This window comes from Leptidea sinapis, chromosome 26, assembly GCF_905404315.1.
Source record: "Leptidea sinapis chromosome 26, ilLepSina1.1, whole genome shotgun sequence".
NCBI lineage: Eukaryota > Metazoa > Arthropoda > Insecta > Lepidoptera > Pieridae > Leptidea > Leptidea sinapis.
In genome coordinates, this window is record NC_066290.1 from 2789693 (window position 1) to 2814882 (window position 25190).

The 25190-nt window shown below is 34.9% G+C and overlaps 2 protein-coding genes across 2 annotated transcripts in view; one reads left to right on the forward strand and one right to left on the reverse strand.

Moving 5' to 3' along the window:
* The window catches only part of LOC126972379 (erythroid differentiation-related factor 1), a 35090-nt gene extending 31834 nt beyond the window's left edge, over window positions 1-3256 (forward strand). The window contains exon 10 of the mRNA XM_050819074.1: window positions 189-3256. Coding sequence (XP_050675031.1) covers window positions 189-556 — 368 coding nt within the window. The 3' untranslated portion in view covers window positions 557-3256. The remainder of the gene's footprint in view (window positions 1-188) is intronic.
* A 2083-nt stretch (window positions 3257-5339) lies between these two features.
* LOC126972389 (facilitated trehalose transporter Tret1) overlaps window positions 5340-25190 on the reverse strand; it is a 59436-nt gene continuing 39585 nt past the window's right edge. Inside the window, exons 3-11 of the mRNA XM_050819100.1 lie at window positions 19992-20147; window positions 18665-18867; window positions 14599-14785; window positions 12829-12950; window positions 12506-12682; window positions 11950-12042; window positions 11276-11502; window positions 9569-9721; window positions 5340-7989 (exon numbers count right to left, since the gene is read on the reverse strand). Coding sequence (XP_050675057.1) covers window positions 7965-7989; window positions 9569-9721; window positions 11276-11502; window positions 11950-12042; window positions 12506-12682; window positions 12829-12950; window positions 14599-14785; window positions 18665-18867; window positions 19992-20147 — 1343 coding nt within the window. The 3' untranslated portion in view covers window positions 5340-7964. The remainder of the gene's footprint in view (window positions 7990-9568; window positions 9722-11275; window positions 11503-11949; window positions 12043-12505; window positions 12683-12828; window positions 12951-14598; window positions 14786-18664; window positions 18868-19991; window positions 20148-25190) is intronic.

Consider the following 25190-nt stretch of genomic DNA (forward strand, 5'->3'; position numbering starts at 1 on the left):
TATATTTTGTAAGTTGATTTCATGTCACCTTGTGTTTTTTTTCGGAACTCCATTATTAATGACATACCGCTTTTTAAGAGAAAAAGTGTCGAGAAAACCAAAACATTCACGTGATGTCAAGTGATACATCCTGCCCACTACTATGCAGACAATGTGAAGATACATGTAAATATCTTTTTATATTTCAGTTCCAGTCTCATCAAACATCAAACTGAAGTCGCTCCAAAACGCAGTAGAGTTACTCCGTCAATGCCACTCCATCATGAAGGTGCTCAGAGACAAAGAGCCAGATGAGAAAGAACAGGCGAAACCTGAAGACGATCACAGCGTTACTGACGAACTCAGCCTGCTGAAACTGTACGAGACCAAACTCCACCTGATGCTGAAGAGCATAGTGCAGTACTGCAGGTGTTCGAATACCAAAGACTACGAGAAAATGGCGGATTCGTATAAGAGGTTGTATTTAATTAGTTTGAAGATTAAGAAGAGCGAGGATATAAGATCATACGCGGCCAGTATCTGTGACGTGCTGCAGGCTATGGATGAGGTTAGTTAAGAATGTGAAATTCATCACCAGTGAGAGGCTTCTTTGCACAGGAAGCCGGCTAGATTATGGTTACCACAACGGCGCCTATTTCTGCCGTGAAGCAGTAATGTGTAAGCATTACTGTGTTTCGGTTTGAAGGGCGCCGTAGCTAGTGACATTACTGGGCAAATGAGACTTAACATCTTATGTCTCAAGGTTACGAGCGCAATAATTGTAGTGCCTCTCTGAATTTTTGGGTTTTTCAAGAAACCTGAGCGGCACTGCATTGTAATGGGGAGGGCGTAACGATTACCACCACCTGAACATCTTGCTCGTCTCGTCCCTTATTTTCATAAATAAATCTCATTCACGGCCAAGCAATTTTTTTAATTTTACATCAGCTGTGGGTTGTCTGTGAAATGCCCTCGTCCTTATTCTTCAATGATGTTATTTCTGTCTGTTTAATGAATTTATATGGACGATGACGAAATCAATCTCTTTTTTGTCGGTTAAATATAAGAGTTTTTTTTAATCGTTTTGTATTGATGTAAACTGTGCCATTTTATGTCAACAAAAGCACGATGCAGTAACAGAACAGAACTTTATTTACATACTAGAGCGCGCGAATCGACGCACGCGCACATACACACAATTTACTCGACCGCTAAGCAATCTTGGAAAGACAAAACTATTGAGTGCGGCGCCGTGACGTCATCAATATTTTTGTAGCACTCCGCTCAGACGTAGGTATAAATTTGAAGGAGGCCGCTACTGTTCTATAACTTGTATTGTGACTAATATTATTTTGTTTTCACGTAGGCATCTACATCTAACGTAAACATTGAAGTCACCCCCGATGTATTGCAGTGACGTATCCTTTGACATGTTCGTTCTTGTCTGTTTGCATACATTTGTTTTAAATTGTCGACTTACGTATAATATAATCTTAAATCATATATACGTCTAGATAGACCATGACAGCTGTGAAAATTTAATAAAAATTATACCATAGAACTAACCTCTATTTTGAGCAATGTACGCACACTAACACAAAGTGTGATACAAATCGCGAGTGTAAGATGTAACTTGTCACGCATACACAACTAATATTCCTGGCCTGTTTCCATCGGTTGTCTTACAGCAAAAGACTATCGAGACGTATTATCTAAGGTAATAATAATATAATCTATGATAAAGTGTGTTCTTACCGTTTACATAACTGTTCATTAAGGATAACGTCTTCGATATGCCTTTAATAAAAACCTTTATCTACACCCATGCTTTAATCCTCTATTAAAGATTCTAAAACAGTAAGCTAATTGCCAAAATTAAAACACCCAATGTTCTAATAACCATTACATCATCCAAACGAGTGTTGTAATGAAATTCAGTACAACATTACAACACTCGTTTGGGTGATGTAATGGTTACTAGGACAGGCTTTTTTAATGTTAGCAGTAAGCTAACTGTTTCAGAATCTTTTATAAAGGATTCATATTATGGGTATAGATAAGGTCTTGTATGCAACTGTTGATAATTAGGTATTATAATACTCATGTGATACTATTATAAACACACATTCGTGTTTTATTACCCCTTATTACACAACAGTTGCATAAATAACTATAATCTCATTGTGCCTTAGAACCTAATTTATGACAATCTCATGACTTTCGCGAAGATTCGACGTGAATTTATAAAAAAAAATATATATATCGTGTATGTATTGGAAACTTAACTTACATATCGGCTAAAAAATATTTTATTATTATGTCATATTAAATAGGTAAAGAATATGTGAAATAAGTGTTTTTATAAATTTTTACCAACATTGAAGAGAACATATTTTTTTTTTAATGAAATAATGGCTTGAACCCTTTTCCTTTTCCACGTAAAATAAGCGTACAGGTAACGTCGAAATGCGAAAAATATTTATGCTATCAAATTTAGCATGATCGACTATAATATATATAAGAATAATATTTGCAAGATGATGAATAAACAAAATAAATTAACATTTGACCGTAGATTAAGGTTGGGTTTCCGCTGCGCTCCAACTAGATACCGCACTACCTGAGGACAATAGCTTTTTTATTACGGCAACTATTAGATGCTTGTGTGCGAAGTATCTTTCAAATTTTGTTACATACGCTTCGTGTTATTTTACATTGAAATTAATAAAATACAAAATACTGATGATACGTATCTGATCCCAGTGTCTTTCTTATTTCTTGTAGTATTATTATTTTTACAAAGTGTTACTACGGAACCCGGCATTTTAGTTTCAACTATTAGCAAAGTTTAACAGAACATTTGGAACGTCAACGTCACACGTTGTCCGAGACTGGCTCGATTACGTCTACTTGGGCGTAGTATTCGTTGCCGCACTTTGCGACTACGCCTGCGTTTGCCTGTATCTAGTTGGAGCGCAGCGGAGACCAATCCTTAATCTAAGTCGGTAATATAAATCACAAAATTTCACAGCGTCTCTGTCAACCTATCTAAATGTGTTCAATCACACCGCTGAAGATTTTACGGCCACAACTTACCTGTCACTGTTAAACCTTAAAGGCTTAGTTCTTAACAGTATTTCTATTTGCGAAGGAATATTTATGGCACCTATAGTTGTTATCTCAGTGTACTCTGTAAAGCAATATAGTGATAATAGATGTAGATATTATATTGTCTATAAAACATGTCTGATATTAAATATATTTGTATTTATTTAAATGTGGCTTTGATTTTTATATTTACTTTTACATACAGAAATAACATTTGGATTTGATTAACTACTCTAGGGTTGGGTAAATACTGTTTCGTGTTTATTTATGATATTATATTGAATTTTTTATTTAGGAAAATAAGGGAAAAGACGAGCAGGGCGTTCAGCTACTGGTAATTGATACGCACTGCCCATTACAATGCTGTGCCGCTCAGGATTATTTAAAAACCCAAAAATTCTAAGCGGCACTACAACTGCGCTTGTCACCTTATTGAGTCTCATTTGCTCAGTAATTTCACAAGCTGCGGCGCCCTTCAGACCGAAACACAGTAATGTTTACACATTACTGCTTCACGGCATAAATAGGCGCCGTTGTGGTACCCATAATCTAGCTGGCATCCTGTTCAAAGGAGCATTACATCCCACTGGTGAATAATGGTTTTATTACAAACAGGTGTCGTTCTGTTGTGTGTCTTCTACCGCATTTATCACGGAGAGTATTCTTAATTAAAAGCTGTTCACCCGTTCCCAACCGTAATATCCCACTATCCAACTACACGTCATAAACTAAGATGTCATCCCCTCCATTTGCGTGGCGTTCCTCCACAGTCCGGTTTTCAAGGTATTTTCTTCAACATACAACAAAACTATATACTTTGTTGTTTCAAAGTGAGATCCTCTACTTCTGGGATTCATTTTCAGAGTGTTCCGAAGAGCTGTTTCACCTAATTCCTGCCGCCGAATTCCACTTTCGCACCACACGTCATAAATTAGGATATCATCCCCACCATCTAGATGTGTGGCGGTCCTCCACAGTGCGGGTTTTCAAGGAGCTTTCTTCCACGTACTGTAAAGCTTTGGAATGCTTCCTTGTGCGGTGTTTCCGGGACGATATGTACACCTTCCTTAAAGGCCGGCAATGCTTTTGAGATTCCTCTGGTGTTGCAAGAGGTCCGCGAGAAGTACGTTCGTTTGTCCTACTTTTCCATAAAAAAAAATAATTTATGAACGATGCGGGGCTCGAACCCGCGTCATCTCGGTAGGTAGATGGAGCCACAACCTGAGAGTTGAACAAGACATACCAAGATTCACCAACCATGCGACACTCGAACGGTTGACAAGTTGGTAAGAGCGCTCGGACGGAACCCGAGAGGACGCGGGTTCGAGTCCCGAATCGTTCATAAATTTTGGTTACAAATTTAATTTGTATAAAATTAGTAAAAATATAATAGTATGAAATAGAAATACCTCTGCTGTAGCACGAGTGTGTTCGGCGGTGAACACTTACAATCTTCTCCTTTTCCATATAAAAAGAGGCCCTAATCATATTGATTTGCCCACTACTAGGCGAGGTGTACTGGGGTAGGGAATAGCAAATATTGGCTTCATTCAAAAGAGAACCAGAAAATCAGTTCAACTTGTTAAGGGCCTACCAACACTGCGTCTTGCAGTACGTGGTCGCTATCTGAGATCTTTACTACCCCAACGGCCAACTGTCCGTCGAGCTATATGCCCTGCCCACTATCACTTCAGTTTCGCAATTATTAATTGGGCTATGTCGATTAGTTTGCTTTTAGCTTGCTCTCTAAGCGACCATGAGCTTCCTCATTATATGAATTCGTTTTATATTAAATTCTTAAATAATTAATACGTCTAGATAGAGTCTCTTACTGCTAACAGTTGTCTAAACAACCAATAAAAACAGGCGAGGAATATTTGTTTAGTGTGCCTGACAAGCTACATCATAGTGTGCGTGAATTGTTGCTCAAAATAGAGGTTACTTCTAAACTCAATTTTTTTCGACGTTTTCACAGCTGTCATAGTCTATCTTGACGTATAAATGATCTAAGATTAATTTAATTTAAGCATTACATTGGTATGTAGCTAGCTTCATATAATTTATTTTATGATTATTAATTCTGGAATGAGTTTCGTCACGCGGTATTACAAGGCGCAACGCCGGCAACGCTCCTGTGATTCCTCTCAGGAGAATGTGGCCGGCGATAATAACTTTCCTATCACGTAATCCGCGTGGTTGCTTGTCCTCCTATTCCAATCACATTTATTTCAGGAAAAATTGAAAAGTACAAATAAATAAAATAATTTATTCTTAAAAATGTCTCACAATAATATAGGCACTTGTACTGGCACTTATCAAATCTAATTTTAATTAACAAAATACAATATATATAAATAATTATACTAGTTTTGAACTAGCAATACAACTAGCACTTTGGTATTGCGTAAATTCGTCATTAAATTTAACTATTTAACTTTAGAAGTTGTTTTTTATCAACGGGCTTTTCTGTGCGCTAAATATATGTCTAACATATTTATTCCTAAACTTAGTAGGTACATATATAATATACTATATTCTGGTCACGAAGCTGATTCAATCTCGGGAATTGACCTAAACTTTGTGATATAGTGACGTATTCAAAGTATATAGTAAATAAAATATTTATAAAAATCTAAAACTAGGTCTCTAAATAGCTGAAAACTTGAGTAAAATGTGTGAGTACTCAATAACACTATATTCTTGTTTCTTTCTTTCTTTTCTTGATTCTCTTTCGTCACCAGGGTATAGTTTTATATCAGAAAAGTATCACAGAGTTCTTTGTGATTAAGTGTTAGTATTCAAAAGTCAACGCTTTACTATAAACTATTCGATATAATGTTACAGTTTAATGTGCTTAAGATAATTATACATTTAGATTCTAGCAAATTTAATATATTTTTAAAAAATGTTGGGACTTGTTTACTTAGTAGAAATAAACAGACGAATTACGTTTTGAAAGTATAACTGATTATGATTGTAAAAACGAAACAAATTTCAAGCATTAAAATATTTCTTAATAAAAAATATCTTATAGGAATTTGCAGCCGGTAAAGTGTTATTATATTATTGTACATATTGTACATTAAAGTAATTGCCATATTGATTTCAATAGATTTATAATATCTAAATATATTTTAGTGCTTAAACACCTACTGTTCAAATATTCTAATACAAATATATTAATATATTCTTATTAAAACTGGTTAGGTAATTCAATTATATACATATACAGGCTTTGAATATAAAACACCCCTTTGTAACACTAAGGGTATGTTCCGATATGCACTGCGAGCACTGCACAGTGGTATAACTGTACAAAAATTCGTTTCGTTATGGACTGCCAGTATACTGCCGCAGTACCCTAGGGAAATATATCATGTGTGAGCACTGGCGTTTTCGGGATAAGGTACTCGCAGTACTTTGATCACGTGATCAGTCAAAACCACTTGAGTGTCTAACGTTTTATAAACAATACCTACAGATTAATTCCAAATCTTTTTAATTTGACAGTACTCCATCAACAGTTTTTTTTTTCAATTCAATTCAATTTTGTGATATAGCGTGTGGCTGCACCAGTCGGGCGCAAATTATTTCGCCAATGTCGAGTGGAAACAGTTTTTTTTAATGAACTAGAAAACTTTAATACACTTATTTGAATGCTGCGTCAAAAAATGCGGCTGACAGTTTACTGGATTGCGTTCCGTTTTAAATAGTAACCAGTATAACTGGCTATAAAGGAACGGCTTCACAGTATACTAAATTGACGTCACACTGTACAGTGGTCGCAGTGCATATCGGAACATACCCTTAATGATATATTAATTAATTAACTAATATTCAATAATATTTTGAATCGGGTGTTAGTTTGCGCAAAACCTTTAAAAAATTACTAACAGTCAGTTGGTATTCTATTATACAATTTTAGTAATATTAACATAATACCTACCTATTTGTACTCAGTATAATATAAAATTATCAACAGTAATATTTTATCTTAAGTACCTATCTATCCATAATAAAATGTAACATTTGAATCGATATGAATTGCTAATAGTCAGTTAATAATAATTAGGAGCCAACGATTGCATATCTGATATGCCATTTTGAATTTTAACTGCGAAATAAAAGAACTTAAAACATTATATTATAAATCTAATATGATACGTTTGCAACGGTATTCTTGGTTTATTTTTCTCGTATATTCGCAGTCCTGTGTGTTTATTAGGAACAGCAGAACAGGGTTTTAGTAGGTCAGATATAGCTATATAATATTTAACTTACACACAGATAACAACGTTCGGTACTTTCAATGACATTCTATACATATAGACAATTCACGACGTATTAAAACAAAGCCGAAATATGGAACATGCCAGAATAAGCTTCAACTGCTGTATCTATACATTGCCGCATTTACTCCAGTCGTTTAAAATATTCTTGGTCAACAAGCAGCAATGTAGAACATTTATTTAGATAAGGTTTGATTCAGACAGTGACAGTTAACACACGTCTAAGTTTTATGTATCACCGGGACACCACGGTGGCACTACCAGTCGTCGCTACCAACAAAATATATACAGCTCTGTAGGGAGTTACTTACCTGGTGTCCATTTGGTTACGCAACTAATTTGGCGGCGAGACCAGCTCGGACGCGTCATGACTCTGGTGTCTGTTTGGTGACTAGAGAAAAGTGTGCTTACATTGTCTTTAAGCACACTTTGACCGTTCCGCTATCAGACTGCTAATGATATGTCTTTATATGTGTAGAATGTCATTGAGTAGGTTTAAACAAAGTGACGTCAACATAGTTGGTCCCATACATTCAACATTAATAAAATTTTACTACAATTTGAACTTTACTAAGCTGACTGCAATCATTACGCTTTCCCCATTTTTGGTTTCCTGAAAAAGAGATAAAATGAAGTTAAGTCGTTGTTTGTAATGGAATAGCGAATATAATCACTCAGAGCGGCATGAGGCGCCCTTTCGCCGCCCTGCAGGCCTACCATGAACTCTTATTGCGATTCAATTGACAACCTAAAATGAACTGCTTTGCTATTTCGTACCACGACGTGATTAGAGCTATCTAATTTAGGTAGACGTCAAATCAAATGATTAAATCGCAATGATGTCAATTTAATAAAATTTATTGAATTAGGCGTTACTTTGCGGAAATCCATAATTATAAAAGTGATTTAAGTTTTCTTTAGTTTTAATTCCGCCAATATTTGTTTTTTAAAACAATTCGACACGTGTTTCGCCTCTACACGAGGCATCCTCAGGACGTGTTGTCTTGCCAAAATCTGGGATGAGACTCTAGAATTTAATGTCAAAAATGATATCAACTCAATCGCAAACTGATTTAGTTCGTTCATTCATTCGTACCATGAGGTAATATTTCAACCTAAACTGGATAGCTTATGTGTCAAAGTGAGCGATTCGAAAAAAGTTCCTACTTCCTTAGAGGAAAGTGAATTGGGTTGTTAATAACTTTTAAAAATAGTGAAAACATACAGAAAAGGAAAATTTTATTGATGAAAAATGAGGTGAGAATACTTTATCGGACGTTTTTGTAAAACAAAATACTGAAAATAAATACCAAAAATGAAAATACTAAAGACGAGGCAGTAAGGGCCCGGACTAAAGCCTGTTCGCAAGAACAAATTAAAAAAAATGTACTCTGTCGTCCTGTCAAATCAACCATCAATGGAGGTGCGTTCATAACTCGTTATTTTTACGAAAACACCTAAGCAAACATTTAATTTGTAATTCAAAGAACTATATTTATTAATTTTACTATTATTTAATAAGTACAAAAAAGGCTTAATGGTTTATAATTTGAAGCTATAAAGCGCAATTTTAAAATGTGTTTTTAGTATTTTCTACGCAAAAAAATAGCTTAAAATCATATCATTTTTGGTTTCGAAATGCAACGCATAAGGTTCGAGTAAGAGAGATAAACTTATGCAACGACTGTAGAGCGTCATCTCTTTCTCACCACAGACAAATTTATTTCGTTCATTCTTCTTATGGGATCCAAACGCGATTCAGTAAAAGGCACTTCATGGTACGAATTTTAGCCGATTCAGTTTACGTACCTAAATCGAACTGCATCGGAATCGCATCGCTTATTAAAAGTTGATGGTAGGCCCTCTGATCGCCGGCGACGGCTACGGTCCGAGTGGACATCGTCCTCCCGGGCACCACTTATATGAAATCAATTCGATCTAATCTTTCTATTCGTTTCTTCTCTCTCAGAGCACCATTTGTTTCCGCAGCGGTGGTAAGTGTTAGAAGTGACATCAAAAAGAATTCTAAAGGAATTGATGTTGAGAAAATAAATGCGTTTTATGCCTAATATACGCTGTCACACCGTTCATCCGTCTTCGATGAAACTTTAACCAATTTGATCTAGATACATAAATGATCTAAGCTATTCGTTATGTTTCACAAGTCGTTCTATTCCATAATGCACACTTACCCCCCTCCAAGCATCTCTTGAATCTCCTGGAAGCTCTTCCCCTTGGTTTCGGGAACCATGAAGAGTGTGAAGAAGAACGCCACCACGCAACATACGCCGAAGATCCAGAATCCGACGAACATTCCCACCGCATTCGATATCGTAGGGAAATAGCTGGATAATATTGATAAGTAACTTATTTATTTATCAGGCTCTTCAACAGAATAGATAATATTAATACATTTACAAAAATAAAGTTGACATTATTTATGCAAATTAAATTAGTAACCAAAATTTATGCAACCTGAGGCAACCGTCAGAGCTCAGTTGGTAAGAGCGCTCGGAACCCGAGCTTTCGTTCGAGTCCCGCATCGTTCATAAATTTTGGTTACAAATTTAATTTACATATTTAATCCCAAAAGCGATATCACTACTAAGCATAGCATTGACCAATTTTAATTTAAGGTTAGTGTTTTATAAGTAAGTACAAATTAGAGTTACGGTGAAAATTTATTTAAGTTACTAGGTTTTCAGTTTGTAGCTTGACTTAAAATTATGTTAGTATTTTATTTTTAGTGAGCCAAGAGAATCGTTGAATATGTCTACTGTCTGCATTTGAGTGTTTTTATAACAAGCATTTTATATTGTTCACCAGCTCTGATAATTGGAGAGTTCAGTCCTAAATTTGGTTTTTAATTTGCTTAGTTAATAAGTAGAGACCGGATTATATGCAAGTGCATATTGCATATTTAGTACCTTTTCAGAGGTAGTTGCATATTTTAGAAAAAAAATATAATGATGCGTATTTACGCTCGATCTCGCTCATCGTTCGATGCATTTCATAGTAAGCCCAAACATTGCACTCAAATTTAAATTCTGCTCAGGAAGCTCAGTAGACGTAGAACACTCCTTTTCCGCTTACAAAAATTTATTAAGCGATCGCGACACAATTTGTCTACAGAACATTTAGAACAGCACTTAATAGTACATATTTTTAAAGGTAAATCTTAAATTTCATTGTTACCTAAGTAGGTATATCTTGTAAAAGTTTTTTTCACAAATACGATTGTCAGTACAAGCCTTTATAAAATAAAAATAAAATAAATTAAAAATATGACTTTTAATTTTTTCTTGTTTAAATATATGCATATTTTGGCCCTTTTTGTGGATTTTCGTGCATATTTTAGTTATTTTACTTGCATATTTGCATGCATATTTTGGGCATTTTTTGTAGCATATAATCCGGTCTCTATTAATAAGTGTATCTTAGCTACTTCAGCGGGTAAACACACGGAGCGCTAGATAGTTAAAATGGAAATCTAATCCAAAAATCAAAAGTTGGAAACCAAAAAACTAGTTTAAGTGTAGGTGCTTAGAGAACATTAGGTATATTCGGTTGTGTTCTACATCTAACCACTTTTTTGGTTATTTAAGTGCATTATAAAGGTTCGTTGAACAAACCGGTTGAGAACGGTTTTTAACATATCTTCATCGCCGAGTCATTTGATAGAGAAAAGTTTAAATTTCTGTGATAATCATCACTTTACCACACGACGGTTTCGATTTTCGAGGAATTAACCGATTGAAAGAGTTAATAGAACACTCCGTTAAAGTTTACCTACACTTCAATTAAAGATACAAACCGGTTTATCCATTAATCGTGAAATCAAAACCGATTCCAAGCCTTGCATTAATAAATCTATTGATACAATAATAGAGATGACTTACCGAGTCACTAGGAAGGACATGACCCAGCAAAAAGCAGTGGCAATGGGTGAAGCGGCGGCTTTCACCTCGATGGGAAATAGTTCGCTCATGACCGCCCATGGGAGTGGCCCCAGACCCCAGCAGTACGTTACGATGAAGAGCACCAAGGATAGAATTGGTATGAAGCTGATGGAGTCAACTATAGGACTCTTTTGATCTTGCAGTAGGAAGAACATTCCAAGAAGACCCTGAAAATGGTTGTTTTGGTTTAGTTATATTCTTAAATAAATTATATGGATAGAGTCTCTTGCTGTTAGACAGCCGATAAAAACAGGCCAGGTTTAATACTTTAGTGTGCGTGACAAGCTACGTCTTAAACTCGAGGTTAACTCTAAACTCAATTTTTTTTCGACGTTTTCGCAGCTGTTAAAATCTATCTAGACGTATAAATGATCTTAGATAATACGAAAAAAACTTAATAAAAACTGTGTCAAGGAAAGAAATATGGTATACATGTAGATGCACGCAAAACGGAAGTTATATTTATTTTTATTTTTAAAATAATAATATAATACGCATATAAGTAGGTACTAGTGTTTTGTGTATGGTACAAGGATCAATATTTGGTCCATTAAAGATGTTACATATGCATTCGATGTTAAATCAATTATAATTCGTAAATATTGTTAACTTACAAGTCCAATAGCAGTACCGCAACATGAAATAAGAAGCAGAATCCGTCTTCCTAGTCTGTCCACAACGAATGGTGTGATACAAGACGCGAGGACCTATAAAAAACTTTCAATGAATATCTTTATATTGATAAATTCTTGATATTCGTGTAAGATTAGAGTGACAAACAAGATGCTTTTAAAATCAAAGTAGAAATTGATAAAGTATGTACTTCTAATAAAATGGGAGAAGGAAATGAGACGGAGAATAATAATAAAGAAACTGGCCTAGAGGAAACTTGAAATTCGTGTAAGATTAGAGTGACAAACAAGGTGCTTTTAAAATCAAAGAAGAAATTGAGAAAGTATATATTTATAATTAAACGGGAGAAGGAAATGATACGGAGAACAATAATCATAAGAAGCTGGCCTAAATCTACTAAGAGTATGATCTAAAAAAGAAGAGTATTTCCAATTAAATCTATCACAATACTCTTTTTATAGCATTATAGGTATGTATGCATTATTTTGTTATAAATAGCGATAACAATAATCTTATTAGTGATTTGATGCGCCGTACCTGTACAGCACCAATAATGATAGTAGCGATAGAAGACTCAATGCTTGATCCAGAGGCGTCGAAGATATCAGTCATGTAGAAGAGTACAGCGTTGATACCACTGAACTGTTGGAAGAAGACAAGCGCGCAAGATATGTAGAACGCTTTGAAATTACTGCCACGAAACACGTCGGCGATCTGAAAATAAAATTACTAACAATCTCTACCTATATAGCCTAAATATATTAAAATTATTATGAATTGGAATCAGAAGTTTTAAGTGTGTATTTGTTTTGGAGAAATCATGATACAATTGGTATAGTTTTAATATTCGGAGCACTTACCGTGGCAGTCTTCGCCATGGAAGCTTTGACCTCTGATTCCATCAGGCTCAGTTCAGCTTCTACGCCAGCTCGAGACCGGCCCCGGATTGTGGCCAAACAATCAGCAGCGGCAGCTCTGTCACCTGCTCGACGAATTGTATGTCATTCAAATATAATTGGGCAAATAATCTATATTATAAGTCAAATGCTAGATGAATTATATGTCTATATATAAAGCCTCTTGACAACAGGCCAAGTTTATAACTTTAGTGTGCATGACAGCTACGTCTTACTCTAATATATACGCGATATGTATGGCACTTTGTTTTAGCGTTGATGGAAACAGAGTTTAACAGTTCGCCGCTATTATTTTCGACGTGTTCACGGCTGTTAGTCTATCTAGACGTATACATTATCTTAGGTCAAAATAGTACTCCGCGTATAGTATCCAAAATAATATGTAGAGTAAATTAAACATTATAGAGGTCGATATTTATCCTCAATTGGAGAATTTATACTGTCGACTTGTTGAACTGTGGTTTAATAATTAACTTTGTAACATTGAAATAGATTTGAAAATTACCAAGATTATTATGCATTATTTGCTAATATAACCTCTTTTTTCCAAAAAATATCTTGAATTCAAGACAAATTTCAATACATATCCTCTGCGACAGTTGGTCGGTACTGAAAAGGCCTATTTTTAACTGACTTTTTAACAAAAAAGGAGGAGGTTCTCAATTCGTGGGTATGTTTTTTTTATGTTTGGTACCTCAAAACTTTCGACTGGGTGAACCGATTTTGATAATTCTTTTTTTATTTAAAGCTGGTGCTTTGGAATTTCTAGTTACGATTATTGTAATTTTTGGAGTCGATGTCATCCAAGATAGGTTTGTAACTACATGCATAGTTATAGGTGAGATGTGCTTGAGTCGTGAGGAGGCGAGAGGCGATAGCGAGGTCGCGGCGGAAGGACACCTATTCCAAAAATAACAAAAATCGTAACTAGAATTACATTTGTTAATTAGATTGTATAAAAATACGCAATTATTTTAATACTTTTTAATGCATATTTTAACTATTGTTTTGGAATAGTGTTTTTGAAGTCGGTTGTTTTTTTGTTAAAAATTTTAATGCTTGTGTTTGATGTGGAATTAGGCGTGCCATGCAAAATGTTTGCAAATAACAGTCAGACTCTAGTTCTCTTTTTATATTTTGAATGATAAATATCTGTAATTTTTCTCTTTTCGCAAAAGTAAGCAAGAGTAAAACCAGACAAAGCCGTGAAGGATTTCGGCGGATATTTTTCGCCCCCCCCCCCCGCACAATATGTATCTTAAATGTTGGGAAAACTGGTTCACTCGAATGCATATATTGATAGTAGTTAATGTTACTATTTTTTTAACAATCGAAGCCCTTGTTTTACGTTGTATCTACAATACTTCAAAAATGTAAAACCTACCGCCTGCCGCCGAATTCCACCTTCGTATGACACGCCACAAATTAGGATATCATCCCCACCATCTGGATGAGTGGCTTTCATCCACATTACGGTTTTCAAGGAAATATCTGCCACATACCACAAATCTGTGGATAAAGCTTCCTTTTGCGGTGTTTTCGGGATACGACAAGGTTACGTTTAAAAAAGCGGGTACCTACACCTTTCGTAAAGGCCGCCAACGCTCCTGTGATTCCTCTGGTGTTGCAAGAAAATGTGGGCGGCGGTGAGCACTTTACACCAGGTGACCCGTTTCGCTCGTTTGTTTTCCTTTATCCATAAAAAATACCTACCCTTCAGAAGATGATATGTTGGTGATTCCGGCATGAAGAAGAACAGGATCGCGAATACGGCAACAAATGCTACTCCAACATATGCAACAGCTGAGTAGGAGATGAAGGGACCGATGCCGTACACAAGCAAGAACCCCAGGGTTATGAAGAGCTGCAGGAAGGAACCTAAAGCTCCTCTGCTGTCATCCTAGAAAAAACATTTCCAAATTGAAATTAAATCTTATAGAAATATGTAAACAGAGCATTATCAATTTTCCTCGCAAGTGTGTTGAAAAATTCGGTATGAAACCCGTGAGCAACTTACACACTAGACACTCGGCTGAACTGAGATTACTGCAACCCACAGCCTCGTGTTTAATGAAAAACTTGGCTCACTTCTATCATAATATAGGGGAACCTGTCGAACCTTGGCACTATGTGTACCTAGGCCAAAAAGTTGGTTTAAAAAAATACCCGCGTTAAATTCTATTGTCCAATGTTTTCTCTTCGTCAGTACTGACTATTCAATTTGAAAGTCACTTACCGCCATTAAGCCGGTATTTTGTGTTATCGACGTTAAAAAGATTTTTGGGGATAAATGTAAGTATTTATAATATAATAAAAAAAAACGGTTTTAGTTAAGAATAGTTATATGTTCCATAAATTACCCCCAATTCCTAGGTACACCATAGTACTGGCCTAGGTACATAGGTTATGATGTACCTTGGTATAAATCCCTTTTTTCGTATTAATTATTAAAACACTTGTAAGTGGGAAATTTACATTTTTGATGTTTTGGTGGTGAATACTCAAATAATTGACCTTTCAAAATATGCATAAATGGTTTGACTACAGTTCGTCAAATCTATCTATCTATCTCGCTAAATCTCGAGAACGGCTGGACCGATTTGGCTAATTTTAGTCTTAAATTATTTGTGGAAGTCCAGAGAAGGTTTAAAAGGTGAATAAATATGAAAATGTTCGGAATAAAAAAAAACAACAATTTTGTTTTTCCTTTGATGTGTCCCCCGTCGTTCAGAAATCAAATTGAAAGATAGTTTAAAATGTATAACTAATTAGAATCTTTGTATCTGTCTAACTTTCTCAGCAGTAAAAAAACAAACTTAATTTTAGCTACCTATAGTTGATAGATTAGCTATAGTTGATGATGATACTATGGTGGCAATACAACGTTTGCTGAGTCGACTAGTAAAAAATAAAAATAGATATCCAAAAAACTGTCCTAGGTACAACAGGTTCCCCTACTACTATAATATGTCTTATATGCGTACAAACACACCCTTTTAATTAATTAGCATCGAATGTACATTTCTGTCGCATGATCTTTGGTTGTGAATAGGTCAGGAATTAGGTATTGTTTAATGTATGAACTAATTCCAGACAGTTTAAATGTGTTTGTTTTTACTAAGACGTGGCGTCATCTTGACCTCAGACTGTGACGATCAAACGTGTCATGATTGTGATTGTTTTATATCTAATTAGAATGATTAATAATAAACAAGATTATTGTATTTGTCAATGAAAGGGCAAGGGTTAATTTGATGGTAATAGAGCACCGATAGTCTATGTACCTATATGTAAATAAAATTCAAAAAGTGACCATTTCTTTGTATCTATATTAAATAATAACTTATAATGTTTACTTTGATTTCTATACGGTTTATACTAGCTTCTACTGTATGTGTCAATGTACCTATGTTCGATTTTATTTCGATTGTTCTTGAGTGTTATAGGCTTCTCACAAGATGGACCAACGATCTGGGCAAGGTCGCCGGAATACGCTGGATGAGGACAGCGCAGGACTGATTGTCGTAGAGATCTTTGGAAGAGGGCTTTGTCCAGCATGTGGACGTCTTCCAGCTGATGATGATGACCCGTATGCTCGTTTGTCCTCCTCTCCCATAAAAAACAGTGTGTGTACTTACTTATGTACGCACTCAAGAAGATAATCTTCTTTGGCGTCATAAAACAAAAACGCTAAAGAAATTATCCCTCGTGCTATTTTACGTTTGTAGAAAAACAATCTATATATATAAAAGAGAATGTATGTTTGTATTTTCCCTAATAACTCCTAAACTATTCGACCGATCTCAATGAAATCTTTTGTAATAGATTCGATGAAGCTCAAGGAAAGTTTACATTTATAATTTATATGGCAAAATAACGTTTGTCAGGTCAGCTAGTATTGTAATAAAGAAGGTATTAAATACAAAAAATGAAAATACTATTATACCGCATAATTTAGTTAAATAACGTGTAATTAAATATCATTAAATTATTTTTATACAATTAGAGAGATTTTTATTTTATTTTAAAACTTGTATATAAATTGAAATTTATTTAATTCTCATCCATTGGTTGTGGTTCAGTTGACACATGAGTTACAAGAGGCTTGGTAGCTGAAGTATGATACAAATGGTCTAGTTGACCAACTAGTGTCAGGGTGTCAAATTTGCGTGGCGCATCGTAAAAATTCATGCAGGCAATTTTTCCCTAACGCGCCCAAAGGGGGTTTAATTCAAAAATCATCAAAGTCGCTTGGGTAACTTAGCTGAGGAGGAGTTCAATATACTTTCGTATTTATAATGTAAGGATGGATAAAATTTGTAACCAAAATTTATGCGTTCATAAATTTTGGTTACAAATTTTATCCATTCCAATAAAACTGTATTTTTATTCTGGACTCGAACACGCGGAACTCTCCGCGCGAATTGAGCCAAGCGGTCGAGTGACCCATGGATAGTAAATCTTGGTGTCTTGTTCAACTCCAGTAGCTCCTTACCTCACAACTTTACTTACCTACCTTCGCGAGGTTCGAGTCCCGAATCGTTCATAAATTATGGTTACAAATTTAATTTGTATAATTAATCCCAGTATTGAGGGATATCACATTAAAAATAACAAATTGTTTATGTAATACTTGGAATAGGTTATTTATTCTGTGCCTATATTTATAAATATATAAATACTGTTTGTTATAAGGCCTCACTCAGCTGTAGCAATGTTGTCAATAGCTTTCATCTTGACATAACTATTTCTTATCACACCCAAGGGCGCGGAATCCTTAACACAGATTGATGCCATACTAACATAGGTGATAACCTTTCATGAACTTGGTATGCTCAAGAAACAAAACAGTGAGATTCCCGAAATTATCTTCGTAACCAATTAGCTAGGCGAATTTTTAAATATGATTTTGAATGTTTTATATATTACTAACTAATACATACATATGTATCTTAATATATATAAATTACGTGTCACGTTGTATGTTCGCGATGGACTCCTTAACTAATGAACGGATTTTACTGGAGATTGCTTCATGGAGTGCAGTTTAGTCCAACTTGAGAGACAGGATAGTTTTTATTTCAATTTGGGACCCATAATTATTTTTATTTTACCCATAATTTAGTGACACACGGCTCGACAGTTCCACTGTGCAATAATTTCATTATAACAACAGGGAGTATTTTTTACGAAATAATTCTTGATGGTTTGAAATATTATTGGCAAATTCCAATAAAACTGTATTTTTTTAGTATCTACAGAACAACATCTGTCAGGTCAGCTAGTATATATATATATATTGTTGATCGTAGATGGGTGAAAATTTAAAGTTGTATGTATTTTTAATGCTGACTCATAGTCAAACAAATTTAAAAAAAAAAACATCAACAACTTAGGGGGATGAAAAATAGATGTTGTCCGATTCTCAGACCTACCCAATATGCACTCAAAATTTCATGAGAATCGGTTAAGCCGTTTCGGAGGAGTTCCATGTTTAACACCATGACACGAGAATTTTATGTATTAGATATATATATGTAATTTTGTCTGATTTATTTGTTGTTTTTTTATTATTTTAAGTTCTTGCATTTTGTTTACTGGTATCAGGTGCAATTTAAGTGTAAAGTTAAATATTAGATTTTTCAGTGAAACTATATGGAGACATCCTTATGTCCTTATTTTTTATCTCACCTGTCCTTATGTCTATTTTGTGTTAAAAACATGTAACCTGTATTCGTTTCCAAATAAATATGGATAACGTTGGTGGATAGGTTCTTACCGTTGCAATTTCCGCGCAATACATCGGTGATATTGTGAACACCATTCCAACGGAAACACCCCAAAGTATTCTGCCGGCGATCAGGAGTCCCATGCTGGTGCCAATGGCAATGAGGACCCAACCAGCGAACAGAGGTATTGTTGAAGACAACAGACCCCATTTTCTGCCAATTGTTGATGCTGCTAAACCGCCTACGAAGGGACCTGTTTAAAGCGTTAAACATACATTAAATATATTTGTTGATAATAATAATGATATTGTCCTCCACTTAAATAGACAATATCAAATTTTATGTAACGAAATGTTTAAGTAAAGCAAGTCAATAGATATATAATTTAATTGGTGCGAGATTGAAATTAAGATATTAATTTATGAAATGATTCAAATTTAACAGAATGAAGCAGAATTCCGGATGTCAGGATCATCTAGCTACAACAAGTAGCCTCCTTCTATCAAATATTCTTACCAGTGGGAGGCTCCTTTGCACAGGATGCCGGCTAGATTATGGGTACCACAACGGCACCTATTTCGGCCGTGAAGCAGCAATGTGCAGTCATAACTTTGTTTCACTCTGAAGGGTGCTCTAGCTAGTGAAATTACTGGGCAAATGAGACTTAATATTTTACGTCTCAAGGTGACGAGCACAATAATTGTAGTGCCGCTCAGAATTTGTGGGTGTTTTACAAGAATCCTCAGTGGCACTGCATTGTAATGGGCAGGGCGTATCTATTACCATCAGCTGAACGTGCTGCTCGTCTCCTCCCTTTTTTCATTAATAAATAAAAATATAATTTTTAAGTGAAACTTTTTACATCGCCTCAAATTTTTATCTCATGTATGTATATGTATATTTTATTGCATGTCGTATAACGATCGGCTGCGGAGTACCTACCGCAGTAGGGGTGAAGTTGTATCATTAATTTCAACTACTGCTTTCAAGTTATTTTGGTCGTGCGGTCTAAGGCGCCAGATAATTGCTCTGGTGAGGGAGAGTGGTTTAGAACCCCACACCCCTGACCAAGATTCTTTTTAACACATTATATTTAAAGTTTTATTGCTTTATTATTTAAGATATTTACTGGGATTGCGGTATTTGGGAGCATGGGGTTATCAATTACGAATTAGAGTTGGGACCACGTCTGCGGCCAAAGGTCTGCACCACATTTACAAATCTTCTGTTGTACTGAATCCTGCGCTTGGCACGACCAGTCTTCTTCTTCTTCTGTTGTTTTTCTACTTTGGGTGTTTGTCCTTTAACTTTACCAGCTCGGGCTAAGGGTCCGTGTACTTGGGGATGAATTGATGGGATTTTAACGTAGGTACTTACCGAATATAGCGCCAACGGTTAGAAGTGAGCCCATCCACGCGAGCTGGTCAGCCGTGGGTGGTACTTCGAGAGGGGATTCGGCCGTGTTGTTGAGCTTAGAGTTGATGGGAGCTGTCCAACCCATGCTGTACCCCAGCGACGCGATCAGTATATTCGCTGGCAAAATATAAAATTGACCCAAATTAAATAAAATTCACTCCCTCACTCCTTTGCACAGTATGCCGGCTAGATTATGGGTACCACAACGGTGCCTAATTCTACCGTGAAGCAGTAATGTGTGAACATTACTGTGTTTCGGTCTGAAGGCGCCGTACCTACTAGGAAATTACAGGGCTAATGAGACCTAACATTGACTAGTGGCATTGTAGCGCCGCTCAGAATTTTTGGGTTTTTCAAGAATCCTGAGCGGCAATGCATTGTAATGGGCAGGGCGTATCAATGACCATCAGCTGAACGTCCTGCTCGTCGCTTGTCTCGTCCCTTATTTTCATAAAAAAAAAATAATTTCTTTTGTCGTAAACTGTGAGTTTCATTGTTATGGTACTTGTCTATCCTACCTTCTGTAAGTAGGTATTTAATTGTTTAAAACAATGAAATTAATTCAGCACTTGGGTATTTACATACACTTGTACTTGTCAAAAATTGTAAACAAATCTAAATTTAATTACTCAATATGTTACTGTGACAGTATTAATGTATCTTTGTGTTTCGCTAACCATCCACGGGCTTTTGTTAATAAGGTAATAATTTACAGTGGAATAAGACTTTTTAATTAAAATGTTCTTGATAACCGATTTAAATTTATGCAGACAAATAATTGGTATTTTAGTATAAATGCGGACACACAACCCACAAAAGACGAATGTTCTAGTATGGGAGAGTTTAGCAGTCAAGTAACGTAGACAGCCGCTGAATACTATTTATTAATTTATTTATTATAACACACCAACAAGCTTTTCTAAACTAAACAAAAATAAGAAAAATATAAAACGAACATCATGAACAGAATAGCTTTCTTACAGGTATGTACAGCTCTGTTGTATTATTAAAGATAATGTTAGTACAAAAAACGCAAAGTACTTTAAAGATGAATAAATGTTAAAAATACAAATTATTTCTTATGTTGAATATGAGTAAAACAAACAAACCATATATATATTAAAAACTACTACTGTTGCAAAGTCTTTTAGATTGTAGCACCGACATCCCAAACATATCCATGGAGTCAAAATTATTATTAAGGAGCTCATCAAATGATCTCATAGAGCGCATACTATGTGGGATCACTATAGTAAGACGTATAAAACAATATTTCATACAAAAATTAATACTGCCGTTTCGATCGTGTAAACAGAACAAATACTAAGTAAATGCTTACTCATCGGCATCAAAGCACTGTAATTATTATACTACAGATAAGAACTCTTGTTATGAAAAATGCTACGATTATCAAGTTATCTCATTCAAAACGGCGTAACAGCACACAAAGTTGCAAATGAATTTATTTTTTATCGTGTATTCAATAAGGATCACTATTGTGTTACAACGTTTAATGGTTTTAAAATACTTTGTGATTGAACAAGGAAGTAAGGGACAATTTAACGAGTGATAAAATATTGTAATAGCTGTCTTCTATTGTCCATTGAAATGTTTATTTGAATAATAATTATTCTAAAGAGAATAGGATTTGACGTCGTGTAACTTACTCAATAAATAATTACGTATAGATATCTTTTCACACTACTAGAGAAAGATTTCTCGACTAACTTCGCGTTGTCGGAAAAACATACCTACTTCAAATCAAATCAAAATCACTTTATTCATGTAGATCAAGGAAACACCTACGAATTTCAAAAGTTTTCTTTTTTTCTTTTACATTTATCACCACTTCAGAAAAGGTTGGGCTTTGTTAAGAAGAAGTGGCAAGAAACTCATTGCCACTCTTTTAAATCAACATTTTCAGTTTCATCGTTTTATAAATCACTTCAATTACAAAATACGTAAAGTGATGCAACAAAAAAAAAATCAAACTTCAAATACTAGTATATGAAAAAAAGTAAATGTAAATGAATAATAAAATCATTTTATTGCAGTTCAGGGACCCGTATAAAACATGTTTACATATAAGTAGTCAATATTTTAAAATTATCAAAAATTAAAATAAAGGTAGCTATAATAAAAAAAAATATATTAATAAAAAATTATTAATTAATTAATGAATATAAAATTAAGCTCATTTAAAAAAAGAGATGCATCAATCCGCACCGTAAATAAATAAATAATGCAGCATTCTATAAGCGATTATAAAAAATATATGTATTAATTAATTTTAAAAACATGAAGCAGAGTTTGTTATAATAGTATCATCCAGCCAACCACGTATAAAAATCAGTCATATTTTTTCCCAAACGCATCATACGATGTATTATCCAGCCATATAAGTCCAGCCATAGCACTTTATGGAAACAAAGCAACGGGCATAAGGTTGTTTGTCAATATAAGTTGAAACTATACGACGAATGGGCTCACTACGGAGGTAATGTCCAGTTAAGCTCACTCATTGACTCGTAAATTGTTGTTTCTCGTGTTTACAATGCCCCACCTACGTTCTGTATTTGCAGACTATCCATCTAATAATAACAATAACCTTTCTTTAAACCTATTTGAACTGTTACGTCACTTTCCCACCGTTAAAATGATGTTTGACAGAAAGAGATAAAACAATACATAAACCATAGATTTAGTATGCATGAGCTGACAGCCGATGATGCGGGAGCAATTTTGATATATCAATGAGTGCGTTAGCTATTCAAAATACTAAGGAACTCATGTCAAGCGTGGCTGTCTGTTTACGGCTTTTTAATCAAAATTGGTTAGGATGATCTTCTCTTTCGTACGCTGTGTTTGTCTATACCCTAGTATATTGAAAGTCTGTGACATAGGCATAGCTAAAACTAGTTCAAGAAGTGGTTGGAGTTATTATTTATTTTATTTTATTTATTTATTTAAGATGTACCAACAATAACTCAACTTAAAATTAACAATTGAATTGCAGTTACATACTAATTCTAGGTTGGTTATTCTAATTAGGTACATTCAGCATTTTAATTATGAAAAAATTAAGTAACTTAGTAATAAATCTTAATTCTAGAAACTATACAATGTAAATAATTATAAAGTGGTATGTGTGGAATTACAAAAAATAAAAAAAAGAATTAATAAGTCATTAACAATCTAATACAAACTATTATCTACCGTGGTCGTTATTTTTTCTAAAACTTTATTTCTAAATGACTTAAACGTGTCGTGAAAAATGTCAACGTCATGACCGTTGGAATCATTGAATGTTGTAGATATTCTATTATAAGGACCGTATTGTTTCACATTCGTTCTAGAGTAATTATTTGAAAATATTTTATTAATCGGTTGTCTTGGTAAACATCTTGGAATGGAGAAATTTAAGTTAGATATATAGAGTCCAGAATAAGATGCTTAAGTGTATTGTGGTAATATTAAAAGGCGCATAAATGGGGGTTCTGACTAAAATATATTACTTAATTTTTATTATTAATCAATTAAATTCAGGCTAACGCTAGTCGTCCGCTATTCCGTGAATGGTCAGTAAATTAAAAATGAGCATTTGTCAAAAAAGCAAATTGGAATTCTTATAGGCCGTTACTTATGATCCGTTTAGTTACAGATGACTAGGAACATAAATAAATCGCTCAAATATCGGAATAATAAGTAGTATTCGTAAAGATATTACAGATAGTTAGAAATTAATTATCTTTCCTTTAATTAGTTTGTCGATTCTTGTGATTCACCTTTCATGTTCAGTGAGTCTTTTGTATACGAGGTAATGTTATTCCAAATTAAAAATTATTGTCATTATCTTAACTTTGTCACTACAGAATTACATGACAGACAGAATTTTAAACTTGGAGTAGCTTTACATTGCGTTTACTAAGGCTGCTATCCCAAGAAATCGCCAAAATAGTGCATAGTTGAAACCATTTCTCGACGGTTTATATAAAGCTTATATTTTTACAAAAAATAATTATAAATCTACAGAATATCAGAAGAAAATCATTTTTTCTTTATATTTCTATTTTTTATATACAGTACGAAAAAAAGACTGCGTAACGATTACTGCGTAAATAACAACTGGGTAGAATTTCAACACATGGCCAACTGCGAGGTGGTACCAACCTTCACCTAATATGTTCTACTATCTCCAATATCGGGGGTTGCGAGCTGGAAATCCGAAGTGCTATAACCAGGTCTGCGGTAGAGAAGCTCAATAAGATCTGGAAGGACAGAAGGATCACCAAAACCACCAAGGTTCGACTTATGAGGTGACTTGTGTTTCCAATCTTCTTCTACGGGGCTGAAACCTGGTCGCCTAGACTTCAAGACCGCCGCAAAATTGATGCCTTAGAGATGTGCTGTTGGAGGCGACTCCTGAAGATCCCTTGGACGGCTTTCCGAACCAACAATTCCATCTTAAAAGAACTGAAAATAAAAGAAAGGCTAACGCCGACTGTGCAACTACGAATTCTGAAGTTCTTTGGTCACATCTACAGAAATGAAGGATCGATTGAGCGGTTGATAGTGCAGGGCAAGGTCGAGGGGAAAAGAGCGAGAGACGCTCACCCACGCGATGGACGGACCTTATCAAAACAGTGACCCAGACACCTGTTGTGGAGTGCTCCCGCAATGTAGCAAACCGTCGAAAGTGGAGGAGCATCACGAGGGAGGCAGTGCGACCCAAAAATGGGGAGACCAACGGCAACTAATGTTGCGTCATCTTGGCAAGCACGACCACTCGGACAAGAGTGAACGATTGAGAAGAACAATTCCGAATTAAAATTAAAGCGATCTTGTGCGAGAGAAGTAACCTCGCTCCACTCAATTCCTCAAGGCCGTTAGCTCGGTCCCCAGCCTTAATAACACAATGTGAGTTTAGAAAACCACTATTTTACACTGATGTATTGTGACCAACACGATTTGTTACACTCTATTATTATCTCTAATTATCTCTATTATTCTTATTATCATTCTCACAGCATCCTTACACAAACAATGAATTCTAATTAAAGTGCTTTTAACTTTGAGCTTGATTCCTATAGTTAAAACAATAGTCTAGTAATAGTATATATAAGCAAAGTTATGCAAGTATTTTACAATCATTGTAAAATA